The 17,086-nt window shown below is 49.1% G+C and overlaps 1 protein-coding gene across 1 annotated transcript in view; it reads right to left on the bottom strand.

Moving 5' to 3' along the window:
- Positions 1 to 17,086, bottom strand: part of SFMBT2 (Scm like with four mbt domains 2) — a 201,050-nt gene that overhangs the window by 15,450 nt on the left and 168,514 nt on the right. Inside the window, exons 14-17 of the mRNA XM_077758536.1 lie at positions 16,856 to 16,926; positions 14,122 to 14,261; positions 6,755 to 6,864; positions 123 to 298 (exon numbers count right to left, since the gene is read on the bottom strand). Of these exons, the coding sequence (XP_077614662.1) occupies positions 123 to 298; positions 6,755 to 6,864; positions 14,122 to 14,261; positions 16,856 to 16,926 (497 nt within the window). The remainder of the gene's footprint in view (positions 1 to 122; positions 299 to 6,754; positions 6,865 to 14,121; positions 14,262 to 16,855; positions 16,927 to 17,086) is intronic.

The following is a 17,086-nucleotide window of genomic DNA, read 5'->3' as shown; positions in this document are numbered from 1 at the left end:
TCCCGTCCCAAAATAAACATAAAAAGTTTTAAAAATAAGACAAAAACAAACAAAACCGACCAACTACCTTACCCCGCAGGTTAAGCCCAGACACCTGTGCTGTGGGTGTAATCTGTACTTACTGTACTTGGTTTTGGTGTGAACGGAACAGTTTTCTGGGCAGTTTTCGGACACCAGCACAGGACTGAACAAATTTGGGCAGCATTCCAGCTTGGCACAGACCCGCCGGCAGAAATCCGCCACCTGGTCGGACGTGCGCACGATCTTGGCCACCGCTCTATAGGTTCTGCCTCTATACCTGGAAGGGAGAAGGGAAACACAATGGCGACACCACACAGTCACTCGGGCTCGTCCCGCACGGCGCGTTCCAAAAGCAGCCCCTTTATTTCCTACGCAGAACCTCCGGACCGTTTGTTTTTATCATTCCTTCTGAGCTCACGACAGCGATTTTACGAGAGCCCAGCATCGTGCAGGGCGCACGTGACCGAGGGCGGTCACAGGATCACCTCCACAGAGATTTCCACTTAGCACCTTTTCGCTGTGGGATACGTCATCAAACACCCCTGTTCCAGAATGCTTGTGGAATCCAGACACCGTTGCTCATCGCTTTTGAGGAAAAAAAACCTTTCTCCTGCCCAAGAAAAACCACATGCAGTGAAGCCACAGACAAAAGAGGAGAGACCATTTCTTCTGGAAAGCAGGTTGGATGAATTCTTCTTTCAAAAATGGGCACCGAAGCCCGGGACCAAATATTCGCAGTGATGATGATGTAAATAACACTTGGCTCTTCTGAATACTTGGGTGTAGGTTTGAGCCACCTGTCAGCACAGTTTTAATATACCATCGGTACAAAACAATCGTAACCTTCTCAGCTGACAACATCTAAGTCAACATATCACAGAACTGGCTCCACCGCCAGGAAGGAGGCATCAAAACCGCAGAGCCTCCCCAACTATGCCCTTGACCTGTATCCGGATGTTCAAGTTGAAATCCTGAACAACAATGTATCTTCCAGAAAAACAGCAGGAGCTCTGGCAAGCAACACTGTTGAGTTTTGGAAACTGGCCAAAATCCAGAGGCGTGACCATCAAGGAAACAGACGCTGCCCTGGCATGGGGGATGGGCACATGCTCTTTGCAAAACCGTGGGGTCCACTTGTGTTTTCAGGTTTCCAAAAGTTGGCCACAAAACAACAAGGACACCAGACAGTTCATGCAGCATCACGCAAGGAGAGCATCACTTTCATAATTTGTGAGTACAATACTATGTTCAATGGGCACCTGGGTGGCTCAGTTGGTTAAGCGTCCAACTTTGGCTCAGGTCAAGGTCTCACAGTCTGTGAGTTCAAGCCCCGCATTGAGCTCTGTGCTGACAGCTCAAAGCCTGGGGCCTGCTTCAGATTCTGTGTCTCCTTCTGTCTCTACCTCTCAAAAATAAATAAATGTGAAAAAAATTTTTTAAATATTATGTTCAAAACCCAGATCTGGTTCTCTAGGAATAATGCAGTGATAGAAATAAATAGGATAAACTGATTTTGGGTTTAATTCAGCCTGGTTTCTTTTATGCCTGTGAAGACCAGAAGAATACGCCCCCCCTTGCAATAAATCATTTTTTATAGTATCTATAGCCAAAAAAATTAAATTCTAACTTGAAAAATCTGGCCTTTGTGCTCATTCTCTAGTCTTTCTAATCTCAGCCCCTCTGTACTGATTGTTGCTGTATTTCTCTGAAGTGTTAAGGTTGGCTTTCCATGTAGTAAGAACTAAAAAGTAATTTTTTTGTAGATAAGATCGTGTTTTAAATCACACAGTGCTGAACAACTATTGATACTTCCAGGACCTCTATTGACCCTAGCTGGAGGAACGCAGCCCCCGCCCCGAGAGGGCTCCGTGATGCACTTGTGGGTAGTTCTTGCCCGTGGCTCCGGTACTGCTTCATAATAAAACCAACACAGTTCTGTGGACACAGTGCATCTCCCATGTTCTGGGGGAAGCAAAATAAAAAGATGCACCTAGTGTGCTGTCCCTGGCAGTTTTTTCCCACTACAATTAAAAAAATAATGTTTTTAACATTTACTTATTTCTATAAGAGAGAGAGAGACAGACAGATCACGAGTGGGGAGGGGCAGAGAGAGGGAAACACAGAATCTGAAGCAAGTTCCAGGCTCTGAGCTGTCAGCACAGAGCCCAACGCGGGACTCGAATCCACAAACTTCAGAGATCATGACCCGAGCCGAAGTCGGACGCTTAACCGACTGAGCCACCCAGGCGCCTCCCACCACAACTTTGGTATTCCTAGGGTGCTCTCCTCTAAAGAGCTCAATATCAAGATTCTTGAAGTCTCTTAAAACAATAAAACGAGATATTGGGGCACCTGGGTGGCTCAGTCGGAAAGGCATCCAACTTCAGCTCACGTCATGGTCATGGTGGTTTGTGAGTTTGAGCCCCGCGTCAAGTTCTGTACTGACAGTGCAGAGCAAGCTTAGGATCCTCCGTCCACTCCCTCTGCCCTTCCCCTGTGCCTGTGTGCGCGCTCTCTCTCTCTCCCTCTTTCAAAAATAAATACGCTTTTTAAAAGAGAAAAAAAAGGTGAAAATAAGTAAAATGATTTTAGAGTAAAAAGAAGCAGGAGAAATGTGAAAATTGCATCCGAATTCAAACTGTATAAATACAGCCCAAAGACAGATGTTCCCAGACCTCCAAATTCCAAAGCAGATGCTTCCAGAAACATGCTAGAGGGATGTATGAGAACAAGAACAGATGTCCGTGGGAAGTGGAGATGGGGTGGCTTTTTCTCGCCTCCTAGTCTGGGACCACTCCGTGGAAGTAAGTGTGTCTGGAAACCTTTCGAAGTTAGGCAATACCAATCTAAAGTTGTGAAAACAGGATCATAGTGTGGTTTAAAAGTAGTGGAATGCTCTCCCTTCCCTGCCCTTCTGGAACAGCTCCATTGAAAAGCCCGGCCACTTGGGCCCAACTCAGAACAAGCACGGAGGCCATTCTAACACCAGAGATCCCCATGGGCCGAGTGCCTCCCTCTGCCCCGTCCTGTGTCTCTCCGCTTCCTCCCGTGTGGTCCCAAGGGTCCTCCTTCACTAAAAGCATCCCGATCTGTGGCAGGTGGGAGGCGATTCATGAGTTCCCAATTCATGAGAACTCTAATCATTATGTGCAATAACACTGGGGGAGGGTGTTTATTTTTGGAAAGACCCTCTCCAATTCCGAGCATCCTCAATGGAGCTGTGTTTGAACTGGAAATGCCACGCCCACATCCTCTTGAACTTAATTAAGCACACGCAGAAATTCACACTTAGGCTCTACAAACTGGCTCAGCCACCTGCTTCCTGTAACGTTTACGGTATACATTTTTCTGGATAGCAAATGACCAAATCTGAGCAATGTAAAAATTAACAAATGAGCGAACTGAAATTTTGAATTCAGTGAAAAAAAGTCTGTTTGGGAATCCTTTTTCACACAAGTCACTTTAGAGTCAAACATTACATCTTGCTATTCTCAAAATATGAGCATGAGTAAACGACAAAAATAAAAAGGTGAAATCAGGGGCGCCTGGGTGACTCAGCCGGTTAAGCGTCCGAATTCGGCTCAGGTCATGATCTCACGCTTAGTGGGTTCGAGCCCCGCATCAGGCTCTGTGCTGACAGCTCAGAGCCTGGAGTCTGTTTCAGATTCTGTGTCTCCCTCTTTCTCTGCCCCTCCCCTGCTCATGCTGTCTCTCTCTCTCAGAAATTAAAAAAAAAAAAAGAAAAAGTGAAATCAAAACACATAATATTAGTAATTGCTTACGGAAAAGAAACAAAACTACCATTTCTAGGGAGCCAAGCGTGACTCACCTCAAAGATGTGATTTTCCTTGCTTCTGCCTAAGTGATGCGGAAGTCTAAGTCACTCCAAATTAAAGAGGACATTTCCTCTTTAAATATTCTGAATAACTGTAACAAAAGACTAAGAAAAATCTATTAAGCCTTCACCTGGATTTTGTGAAGATTATCACAAAAGCCACTCAAAGCAGAGTTAACGGTCTTTTTCCCCCAAGAAGATTCTATAACATGTCGGAAAACATTTAAATCTCTCTAGATGCACGGAGTTGGAACTCTTCTTATCCCCCTAAGGCATAGCCTAAATTCCTCCTCCTGAAATTCAAAATAATGTAGGTCAATCCAGTATACCTGAGTTCATCGGAAAGAGAATTTTCTCTTCCAGGACTGCCGGAATGAAGTATGGTAGAAGCTACTTTTCCTTTTACCGTGCCTCTACGCGTGCGCCTCTCCATACGTGTGGCAGACTCACGATACGGACCCCTTACGCACTGTTCAATGCCGCGGTAATTTGTTTTGGTAGGAAAGGTACTGTCATTAGACAAATAGGAAAAAAATCACTAAGGGGCAAGAGACGGCAATGTGTGTTTTCCTCCTACATACAGGCCAAACCTTCCCAGTGGAACCTCCATCCAGTCAAGTAAGTGGGTCTTCACTCCTCACAAGAGGAAAAACCAGTCAGAGAGCCCAGGGGCGCCTGGGGGCTCAGTCAGTTCAGCGTCTGACTTTGGCTCGGGTCATGATTTCACAGTTCGTGGGTTCGAGCCCTGAGTCGGGCTCTGTGCTGATAGCTTGGGGCCTGGAACCTGCTTCAGATTCTGTCTCCCTCTCTCTCTGCCTCTCCTGCTCATGCTCTGTCTCTCTCCAAAGTAAACATTAAAAAGAAAGCCTGGACGATCTCACCTCCTCTCCTCCTGAAAGCTCTCCGTGTAATACTGTCCTTTAAGGACCACAAGAAAACAACCCGAAGTCTGAAATGCAGGACCCCCTCCACTAGGTTAATTTATTCGTGACAGAACAGAAAACAGGAAGAAGCCAGCGGTCCCTCCCCGCATGTGTACCGAAGAAAACAGCAAAGTTGTCAAGATCTGAAAAGTTCTGGGTTTACATTCAGAAGCAACATGGAGCATCGTTAATGGGGATGCTCCCCCGCCCCACCCCCACCTCCTGGAAATCTCTCATCATTAGCAGCTGCTCTGAGATCAGATCAGCTGTGCTGTGACCCCACACCAGACAGACACTTTCTCATTATAAGCTGCTGTGTCAGATCCGGCTAAGGAGTTCACCATCACATCTGATAGGACAGGAAGACACCGCCTTTCCAACCCAGCAAGGCCGACTGTGCTCCTTGTATCAGGGTTGGACTTAACAACAGCTCTGGTCAACTCGGTAACATGAAAACCAGTGAAAACATGGCAAAATTAACTCTCCCTTTCGTTTTGGCAAGTTTCTGACTTATTTAATAGTGACAGGGGCGATTTTAATGGGATTTAAGATTTTTACATTTTTCCTATTTTCTTATCCATTAGGTATATTTGGAAAGTACTGAATTTTACAGAAAATGCTTAAAAGAAGAGGTGTTTCTCTGTATAAATACTTGTTGGGGATTCTGGCCACCACCATCCCTATGAATTAACCTCGTAAGAGAATGTTCTGCTGCTGATGACATCCCCCTTAGACAAAGCAGAAAGATACGGAATGTTACCCTGGGAAGAAAAAAACAAACTTGTATTTCCTTCTGCACTACAGGTGAGGTTCATGTAACTATTTCCCGGGAAGGACGAGATACGCGCCACTTCATATAAACACTCTCTCTATGAACATGTACTTCCTTTAACTTCTGTGAGGTGGTAGAACATCATCAGATGCCAGATGACTTTCACTGAATCGAAAATTACAGGCGTGCTCAGGGCACGGGGGCCTCAGTCGGCTGAGCGTTCAACAACTTGACTTCGGCTCTGGTCATGATCTCACAATTTGTGAGTTCAAGCCCCACCTCGGGCTCTGTGCTGACAACACGGAGCCTGCTTGGGATTCTCTCTCTCCTTCTCTCTCACTTCTGTCTCTGCCCCTCCCCTGACTGCACTGTCTCTGTCTCTCTCAAATAAATAAATAAAACTTTAAAAAGTATCATTTCCCAAGTGTCACATCCAAATGCTATTTTATTTAGGACACTGTGATTCAAGAAGTTGACCAGGAAGGTCTATTCTCCTGAAAAGCTAAATGAATATTAAGAACCAAAAGTCAAAACGATTATTAAATGAAATTATCTTGACAAAAGGATCTTCTGTCTGCCTCCTAAACAGACAACCGTGTTTAACCACCTCCATCCAGTGGGTGCGTTGATGTCAGAGCTCGAGAAGCTTAAAGCAAAGTCAGAGTATCATCTTTCCCATTAGCCTGTCTTCAAATAAAAGGAGTGACCAACCACATGTCAACCCACAGCCCACTAACTAAAACCAAACAGAAGTACAGGTTTCTTACTATCCTTTAACATGCTCAGCAATCAGAGCACAGAGAATCCGTGTCTGGCATTAATTCCCCACGGCACCAAATATCAAGAACTGTTCCTGAATAATGTGTAATGATGATAAGGGACATCCTCTCTTTTTATAATTTTCCCCCTTCTGATCACATAGTCTATTGGCCTTAAAACGCGGTGAGTTCCGATTCTGAATGTTTAACAGAATAAAGTATTAGCTAAAGAAATCTCTCCATTATCTCTGGAATCCCAGCGCTTAAGGTGGCTCCGTGTCACAAAAATGCCAATGCACCTGCACGTAGCGCACAGAGCTGTGGAATGATGGCCTTCTATTCGTCCCCGTTTCTCTGGGCCATGTCACAGAGAGGAATGACAGCGTCTCCGGGCAGCGGGCTAACCGTTGCAAGAGCACCATCCTGCAGAACCGAAAATACATACTTTGCCTTCAGCGTCTCCTCTTGGAAATTCCAGTGTGGACCTTCCACCAGCTGTAGTTCTCGTAAAACCCTTCCCGGCTTGTAGGCGGCATTGATTATCATGCTAAGAACCTGTGGGAAGAAAAAGAGAGCCGCCATGAACTTGAGTGGCAACCGTCCCCACTAAAACAAGAATGCCGTGAGAGCCGCCTTCCCGCAGAGGAGAACCCGCCGGTCCCACATCCACTGCGTCGAGTGACACTGATTCGGCTCGGCGCCCATGGGAAAAGAAGGGCGGTAAAATCCAGTCCCGCGGGCGGGCATGAGGGACTCTCCTCAACATCCCTGGTTGAAGAAAAACGGATCTATTTCCTCCTAAGAGCCGCTGATGATCTTCAACAGGATTCCTCTTCAGGGAGATCAGCTACTGAGAACTTCATTTTAGTTTTGAAAATAAATTTAAAGGGAATCAATAAGACAGAGGCAACTGATCCATGCCAACAATTCTGAACAGACCGGAGGTATCTGTAAGGAGGCAAACCAAGCGTTTGAAACTCACCTGGTGCTGGCTCGATTATGGACAATTCATGCGGGGACAGTGTTCTCAGAGAGGAGAGTGTTTCAAAACCCAGTCTGGAGTATCTAGTACCAGCCAGTATCATATTTCCTCAACCGCCCCTTATCCCCAACTCCCAAGTCCAAGGAGGCACACACGTGGTCACTGCCTCCCGTGGCACCCCCTGGAAGACCGGACGCTGCCGTCCGTAAGCCCCAGCTGTGCGCTCTGAGAAGATAACATGCCCCTGTTACCCTTGCGTGCCAAGAACAAGGACTTCAGATTCCTTGGGGCACTCACTCTCCCTTCCATAGCAGATCATCGTTAACATGAACGTTTATGAGTTCCAGAATGTTCAACGGCTACCGCCATTGGGCTAGACAGCGCTTACTGGATGTGAAGGTGCAGCATAGCCTGTAAGTGACCATGAGACCCATGGGGTTTAGTTCCACAAGACGCACCTGGATGATGACCTGCTGGGGGCCAGCCCCAGGAGCGCAGGTAGGAACGGGACGCAGCATCTGCCACTCCTGCAGCCCCCCCCACCCCGCCACCTGCCGAGTCCGGGGAAGGAAGAAGGCAGGCACTGAGCTCACATCACACACTGCAGAGCAGACCCCCACGGAGGCGGGGAGGGAAACACCTCACTGAGATGAGACTCAGGCATCACTGCCAAAGCACCCACTGTTTACAGCGCAGACGGCCCGGTGTCTGAGAGAGGATGGAGACGGACATATGTTCCTGGGATTTTCACGTCCACACCCTCCGTGTATGTGATGTGTTCCGGAAACACAACTCATGTGGCCGGAATCCCGAGTTCATTCCAAAAAACAATGATGCTCTCTTGTAGGATAACTGAAGAGCTGATCTTAAATATATATATACACTTTTAAAGTATACCTATTTTGGGGCGCCTGGGTGGCTTAGTCGGTTAAGCGTCCGACTTTCGCTTAGGTCATGATCTCGCGGTTCGTGGGTTCGAGCCCCGCGTCGGGCTCTGTGCTGACTGCCAGCTCAGAGCCTGGAGCCTATTTCGGAGTCTGTGTCTCCCTCTCTCTCTGACCCTCCCCTGCTCACGCTGTCTCTCTCTCTCTCTCCTAGAAATAATAGAAAAATAAATAAATAAAATAAAATAAAGTATACCTATTTTGAGGGGGACAGGGCTCCATTTCAAGGGCTCCGGAAGTCCCCATCAAGAGCATGTGGTCTGGCCGAGGTACCGAAAGGCCAGGAGGAGGCCGTACAAGCAGTCTGGGCGGGTTTATATTTTCAGTATTAGAATAACCGTCTGGCTTTATGGTTTACTGTCCGTACGGTTTACAGAAATCAAGTTTAAGCAATAAATCCAATTAGAACTGGCTGAAATATCGTACAGAGTATTTATCAGCAGACAATAGAATTTAAACTGATCCTTTTCATCGTGTTTCATGGGGGGAAGGAAGGAAGGCCCAGAGCTACGTGTTCTTTGCTGCAGAACGAAATGCATTTTGCAACCGAGAAAAGAAAACGCCCTCCAAAATTCAATTCAGCCTGGGAACGGGCAGCCATTACGTTGTCAAAAGCATCCCATATCGAATAATTTTCCTGTGGCATTGCCAAAGCCACATCACGCATTGCCGAATTCAACAGGCTCTCTCTAAAACTCTGGGATGGTGAGTGGAATAATCCTGTGTACATAACACCTTGGTGTGTTACAGTTACCGCTGGCGGCTGGTACGACCATGCAGAGTCAGCCTGAATTACCGTTCCTCGCAAAACACTGGAACTCAGCGCGCCGGATCATGCCCTTGATCAGGAAGGGTCGCACGCACCCTGCCCCCAGTTAGCTGAGGGGATGTCGGGCGTGACATGAATAAACAGTGTGCCCAGTAAGCTGGCATAGGGAGGCTGAGCCACTCCAGGAGGGAGGTCAGCCTCCAGGAACACCTCCCTGGATCTCCTGCAGCTCACGAAACGTTTCTGCAGAACCTACTTCACACACAAGTCTCAGCAGATGTGCAATCGAACCCCAGCTCCAGCCTGTAGAAGCTACGAGTCCTTAGGCAAGATGTGTGACTGACTTTCCTCTTCTGTATAATGGGGGCACTGCCATCTCTCTGGCTCATGAGGGGACCAGAACATTCCTCCTCCAAAGACGCCACTTTCGCACAGAATTATTTGAGCCGAAGGCAGCTGAAAAGCTACACACGTATAAGAGCTCCCTCCGTACCATACTGCCATTTGTTAAACTGATATGTGAAAGTTTCCAGTGTAACGGCCTCTTTGGGTTTTTGCTTCCTTTGTGGGAGGTGCCCTGTGCGTGTGATATACACCATGTCTCCTATTATTCTGTTTTGTGGTCGGTTTAATTTGCAGGCCCCAGTCACTAAATATGAGAGAGTAGAGACTTTCCTCCTGTACAATAGGGATGTCAGGAGAAGTAAAGGAGATCACATCGTGGCACAAAAAATGTTTAAAGGTAGCCCTCTTCTCAACACTGACGTGGTCTTCATCAGCCCATAAAATAAACGGTCTCCTGTGCCTTCACCTGCCCTGTCCCCACTGGCCCATACTGATATGCTAGACTTACATCTCTGCAAATCAACTCTGCTCAGAAGCTCGACTTTCTTGGGGCACCTGGGTGGCTCAGTTGGTTAAACGTCCAACTTAGGCTCACGTCATGATCTCGCAAATTGTGAGTTCAAGTCCCAAGTCGGGCTCCGTGCTGATAGCTCAGAGCCTGGAGTCTGCTTCGGATTCTGTGTCTCCCTCTCTCTCTGACCCTCCCCTGCTCACACTCTGTCTTTCTCTCTCTCTCTCTCAAAAAGAAACATTTAAAAAAATTCTTTAGAAGCTCAACTTTCTTGCTACTGTTTTCTTTCCAGAATGAAACTTCCCGGAGAAATAGCCTATACTTTTTCAGTCCCTCCTCTTCCATTTCATTCTCCATTGACCCAAATCTGGTTTCCTCTCCCACCGCTAACACAGAAATGCTTTGGGAAGGTCACCAATGACCTGCCACCAAATCCAGTGAATGCGCCTGTCTCCCTGGGCCCTGAAGAATCTGGCCGTACCCTGCCGCTCATGCCTGGCCACGTCTCCGCTGTCCTTCCTCTGATCATCAGACACAAACATTTGCTCAGAGAGTGGCATGTGGGTCTGGGTGCGGGCAGGGTGGGGAAATGAGAGAGGAGGGAGAAGAACAGAGGTGGGTGCTGCCAGTGAGAGAAGAGCCCCCCCCACATGCCGTGTGGGGGGCACAGGAGCCACTCGATGAACCCCGGTTTCCTTCCCCCACACCTTCCCTTCCAGATACGACTACAGCACTCGGGAGATGATGGAAATTGAGGGGAGTTCTTCCCTGCTCACATCATGAAATTATGTGATTCCAGGATTTCCTTTCATATTCAGCATCATGAAATGCCCCCAAAATACCTGAGTCATTTGGATCATTTCCAACCTTGAGTATATCCTACGATCAAAGTCAGAACAATGTTGAATGTACAGGGAACTTACATTAATAAGAATACAATTAATAAGAAAACGATTTCCTTGAGAGTCAAGAAACGAGAAAACTCTTCAGAACCCAAATATGAGTTAATGGAAGGAAGACAGATTCTCAACTTCCAAAGTGTGTAATGGGCTGAATTCTAGTGATTGTGGGGAGGGCTCTTTGGGAAAGATGGGCTCCCATGGGAACATGAAGAATATTCTCTGTCTTGTGGGGTGTGGGGGGATCAGAAAAAGGATCTGACACAAAGGAGCCCCCCCCCCCGCCACGTGTTCACTCTGCGTCAACAGACCGTTCTCTGAACCAAGGCCTGGATCTGCTCTGAGTCCTCAAAGCCTCACTTGAATCTGATGCCTGGAGACTCACTGCCCAGAGGGTGAGCAGATTGGTGTGGACCCTCCCTTCAGCCCGAACCCTCCTCTCTCTGGCAGTCCGTGCCCCGGGAGCTGAGGACTGTCCTTGCAGCCTGCACTTCCCACGTCCACGGCCTCTCCGTCTACACCCACATGTGTCTGCTACCCCTGAGCAGTGTGGACGGAGGATGGCTATCGCGCGCCATCTCCCAAAGATGAAAAAGCCCGTGACTGCCAAGTCCACCGATGGCCTGAAAAGCAAACGCACTGTCTTTGCTACAATTATCTCGTTCTCTTTAAGTAAAACGGAATCTGAAACCACTGAAACTCTGGTGCTGGAGAAGGCGCATTAGCATGAATATTGGTTTGCTGGAACTTACAATTTTTCTTGCACTCACAGAACTGAAGCGCTTGCTTTTTTGCCTCCTTCTTCTCTTCCTGACTCATGCAGTTTCTGAACATTGGCGAAAAACTGGTTTTGTCATCAGAAAAGTAACCTGGCCTGGCCTGGCTTTCACGTTTGGCCGCCGGCACCCAGCGCAGGGCTGATCTGGGGAAACCACCGTGGACTCCAAAACCGGCTGCAGGGAGGTCAGACGACCAGCCCCCCAAGACAGGCTGACCCGGAGGCCACCGCGTTTGCTAACATCCGGCAGGTGAATCGGGACCTCGTGCTAATCTCTGGAACATTCCATGACAAACGGTCTTGCAGGCAGCTTCAAAGGCCCCGCCGGGTCGCCATTATTTTAGTGCCCACCTCCCTGCTCCTTTCTGATCCATCCTGAAAAGAGCAGCCCCGACACAGGGAGGGCTCGCCGTACCAACAACCCACTCCCAGGCTGGACGCCGGAGGGTCACTGCTCGGTCCAGGCGTGTGATTTCACACCCTGACACGGATCCCCGGTGCCTCCAGTGTCTTCTTCGATCCAGTTCAGCATCCGAGGGCAGTGCCCACAGACGGCTCATCGGGGACGTAAACCCACCTGCCCCTCAGGCTGGGCCAGACCCGTGCGGTTCTCTCCCCGGACGCTGGGCCTGCCTGCAGGGGGAGGGGGGCGGCTTCACAGGAGAGCAGGTGCAAACGGCCGAGGACGCCAGGGCCGCGGGGACTCTCGATCCAGACCTGGGCCCGTGTCCGTCCCTCGAGGTCCTTACCCAGAGCTGTGCTGGGAGCCCTCCTTCCCGTTCTCCCTTTCGGGGTGCAGCCGCCCGCTCCTCTGTCCCCACAGACTGCAGGGGACGCCCCTGTGCCCTCCGAGCGCCCGTCCCAGCCCTGCCCCAGCACCCGAGCCCCCCTCCCCCGCCCCGCTCTGCCGTCTCCACTCCCTGCTTCTCTTTCCCCCTTGACCGGAAGCACATTTAAGGACAGAAACCGCCATCTGAACATTTTCTCTGTGACGTGCTTCTGAAGAAAGGACCACGGCAACGGCCTGACCAGAAGTTTCTTCAGAGTTTCTGCTCTGCCACAACCCCTGTTTTCTCTCTAAAACGGGTTTCTGTTTTCTAAACATATGAAGTCTTTAGCTGCTAATTCCGTGGACGGCCTGGAGAAGCAAATGCGTTCTGAGTCCGCGAAAACTACCTCCTTCTCTTGGAGCAGAGCGGAGTCTGAAACCACGCGGAGGTCCCCGCGGTGAGGGGGCCGGCCTGCGACGCAGTCACCCGGGGGCTCCCGTCCTCTGGAGCGAGACGCCTGCACCCTCGGGACGCCCGGGCAGGCCCCCCATCAGCCAGCTGCTCCGTCCCGCCTGGCGCTCTTCGGTTCTCTGCAAAACGTGCCGCCCTCCTGCACACATACAAGCCGGCCCGGCCTGCGGGTCCACACTCCGGCCTCGCGGGACCACCTTCCTTTCCTGGACGCCGCCCTGAACGCCCACCCACGCATCCCAGGCTCGACTCCCTCTGTCCAAGCCACATCGAGTGTCACCGGACATCCGTCACTGCCTCCCCGTGCTCCCAGAGCACTCCGCTCTCGCCTTGACAGAGCACCCCCGTACTGTGTCTCTAGCTTAGAATGACGCGGCCCCCCCGACAGGGCCATGAAGCCCAGGGGGCTGGGGGCAGACCGCGTAGAGCTGTGCCCCGGGCCTCGTGCGGTGCCTGGCTCTGAGAGGCTGCCCGACAATGCGTGTTCAATGGATCAACGGAGGGAAGCACACTCTTCGTGGTACAGTAGCGATAAAGAATGTACGTGCGGGGCCCTCTTTCTCAAGCGGAAGCACTGATATGTACAAAAAAAGCAGAGACCATGTTCAGAGCAGCTCAGAAATGGCTCCAAAATCCCAACCCATCTCCGCACCGGGTCCGCAGTGAGGCCGGAAGCACAGGCCAGAGGAAAGCCGCCATCAACGCGGTTAGGCTTCGCCCACTGATCTGCAGGCGGGCGCCCAAAGGCAGGGAGAGAAGGGGAAATAACGGCATCAAGATGATGCGCGGCTGGGGCTCGGCCCAGGACACAAATGTCCTACAAGTACCCAGAGCCCAAGGTGCATTCAGCAGGCACCACCTACATGCAGGTGGCCCGCTAGGTACAGCAGAGTGGGGCGGAGAGATGTCACTACTCTTGGCTCGGCCTTGGGGGCGGGGGGCAGGTCTGTCCTCACAGCACTTGCTTCTGTCCATCGAAGTTTACTTACCTCTTCAGAGAAACCTCCGGTCTGCACTCCAGGCCCTCCCCCCGACGCACAGCCCGTCTCCCCTGACTTCCCGAAGCTCTTGATTCAAACCCACTGCAACATTTCCCCGGACTCAGGGGAGGAAGGTCTATCCCTTGCGCTGGCCTGGGAGCCTCTGACGGGCAGGACCGCCGTTTTCCACCGTTTTCCATCTTTGTCTGACCAGCGCCAGCCCAAGGACGGAGAGAAAGCAGGTGCTCGGAAAACGTCGCCTAAACGGATTCAGATTGCTGTCATCTCCTTCGGAGATTCTACCTACATCTTGGACACCCTGTGGAAATCAGCCAGCTCTGGCCGCTGTTGGGGATACTTTACCTCTTTGAGAACCAGCACACACTTGCCGGGCCCCACGGACTGCGGTAGCTCTGCAATTCTCCCTTTGTTCAGGTAAGGGCCTGAGAAACACCTGTGGTTGATAAAAAGCTGAGGACAGCAGTATTTCCCGTTGACAGGGCCTGCAGGGAAGAGAAACACAGCGGACGCCTTAGGAACCAGCAAAAAAAAACTTGCTTAATCCACTTAGCTGTCAGAATTACCAGAGGCACGCGGTGTCTTAATACCGGAATGTTTTATAGCCACAGTAGCTTGGAAGTCCTGGTTATTTTTTTTCTACCACATAAGTGAGCTTTTCTGTTTATGAGGCAGGATTCAAGACACACAAAAAGATGCTCCCAACAACACAATGACAACTAATGTATCCCTAGGCAGCTAAGAAAAAAACAGTACCAGCCACACAGCTAAGTTCCCCTGAGCTTTCTACCCCAGAACCCCGCCCCCCCACCTTGCGCGCCCCTTCCCTGAATCTGGTGTTTATCATTCCCATGAATGTCTATAAACTTTACCACACACACAGGTGTATGTGTATCAACACACAATAGAAGGTATTTTGGATATTTTTAAAATATGGTAAAACCTTGTTTACAAGCATAATTCGTTCCAGAAACATGCTTGTAATCCAAAGCAGTCGTATATCGAAGCGAATTTCAAGTAACACTGGCTCAGCTGTGATCATGTGACATTCGGCATCACAAATGAATCATATTGCAAGACCTCGCTCGTTTATTCAGTTAACTTATTAGAAACGTTGGCTCGTCTTGCGGAACAGGTTATGCGCAATCCAAAGTTTCACTATATTCCATCAGTGGTTTTCTGCAGCATCTGGTTTGTTCAAGGTGAAGTTTCTAAAATCCATACAAGTTGGTAAAGGTCTAAACAGAACGACCATCCATTTTCCACTTCTGTGCGTGACTCCATCACATCACTATGGCGCAAGTGAGGTTTCCATTCTCCTACTGATGGACATTTAGGCATTTCCACTTTCTCGCTATTACCGACACTGCTTTGGTGAACACGGCTGTGAAAAATCTGCTTCTGCTTATGGGCGAGAGGGTTTTCTGAGTACGTAACAAGGAGGGGAACTGTCTGGCCCTGGGGTCTGCACGTCTTCGGTTTTCCTACACACGGCTACATCGATCTCCACGCGGACTATCCCAATTTACACTCCTCTCAGCACGGGGCAGGAGTCCCGCCGTCCCGTGTCCGAGCACACTAGGTACGGCTGCCTCGTTCTGCCACTCGGACGGACGTGAAATGTACCTCCCAGGGGATTATATCTGCATCTCCTTTGTTAGGCTTCTGACTTAGCCAAGTTGCTGGTCTAGCTGTGTCTCCAAGGGCCATGGGAAAAAGTGGAATGACTGCACAGTCAGGTATTACCCTACAGCCTCCTGATGTCTGCAACCACAGAAAGGGGGCTCGCAGTCCGCCAAGACGTCCCCCACCAAGCCGCTCCAAGCTAACCCACGCTAACAGTGCTATTTCTGCATAAAAACCGTTCTGAGTTTGAGATGGTTACTGAATAGCCCAGGAAGGTTTGTCCTTACAGGACTTCAACTAAGAACCAAGAGGGAAGGAGGGAGAGTGTTATTTTTGTAAGTAAAAGACAAAAGGCGTAAAATAACAATTACAGACACTAAAGGAAGAGCTGACGCAGTTCTTTTAAGAAGTTTGAATTCCGTACAACAAAATTAGACCAAAAAAAATTTACGTCCACAGCTGCATACACATGGAAAGTTTTTGGTAGGATTAGCCAACCCAGACCTTCAGAACAAAACCACTGTAGTAAGTCGACTCATACAAATGCTCTCCTTACTACACCCTGGGCAGATGGCGTTCTTTCATGGCATACAGCTTTTAATCCTGGAAGAATTCAGAGCATGTTCGTTTTGGCTAGCAAACAGGATTCTTAAGTCAAATATATTATTTGACGTACAAACATGTCTGTAATCAGATTGATTGTCAAAGGGGAATTCACCTGTGTGTTTTCAAAGGTTATTAGAAGATGTAGAACTCTACACATTAAAAAACATGTATTATTCATGCTCAGGTTTCAAACAGATGGTTTTAAGGAACAATTCAAGAGCCCACAGGGACTTACGTATTAACCACTGGTAGAAAATGCAGGTGGAGTGGCATAAAATGTCAAAAAAAAAAAAAAAAGTGCCCGATGACGACATTTTCGATTATTTTTCTTTCCACCTGACCATCCACAACATACCACCTTAACTGGGCTCCTAAATTCCAAGTAACACATGGACTCTTCTGCAGGCCGAGAGAATTATCTAGAGCTAGGGACCAAGAAGCAGAAGAGGCACGGAGAATTTGGTTCAGAAATTTTTTTTAAAGGTGCGCCTGGGGGGCTCAGTCAGTTAAGCGTCTAACTTCGGCTCAGGTCATGATCTCACAGTTTGTGAGCTCAAGCCCTTGCGTCGGGCTCTGTGCTGACATCTCGGAGCTTGGAGCCTGCTTCGGGTTCTGTGTCTCCCTCTCTCTCTGCCCCTCCTCCGCTCACACTCTGCCTCTCTCTCAAAAATAAATAAACATTAAAAAACACTTTTTAAATAAAAGAAAAAAATTTTAAAGTAGCTACATGTGGATAAGTAGCAATAGACACAAGGGAATTGAACTGAGAGTGGAGGTATTCTTACATTAACCTGGAAATACATGCATGTCCCTCTCACAAACTGGGAAGGGTGATTCAGCCACTTACCTGCCGTGTCCAAGGGGGACAGTAAACAAAGGTCATGAGGTATTTTCTCAACAGGCACTGCGGATGGCAATCTGTCGATCGAGAGAATAAAACATCATGGGTCACACCCTTTAGAAGACACTAGTCCCTTCCGAAGTCCTTTCATAACTGAAAGGGACTGTCCCAGAAATCCTTGGACCTCGCATCGAGCGTCACATGGACAAGATCACTTGTGTCACCAACACACACGGA

Source organism: Crocuta crocuta, unplaced genomic scaffold (assembly GCF_008692635.1).
Source record: "Crocuta crocuta isolate KB4526 unplaced genomic scaffold, BGI_CrCroc_1.0 scaffold32, whole genome shotgun sequence".
NCBI lineage: Eukaryota > Metazoa > Chordata > Mammalia > Carnivora > Hyaenidae > Crocuta > Crocuta crocuta.
Note: the sequence above shows the minus strand (reverse complement) of the source record. Positions and strands in the feature narration are given on the sequence as shown.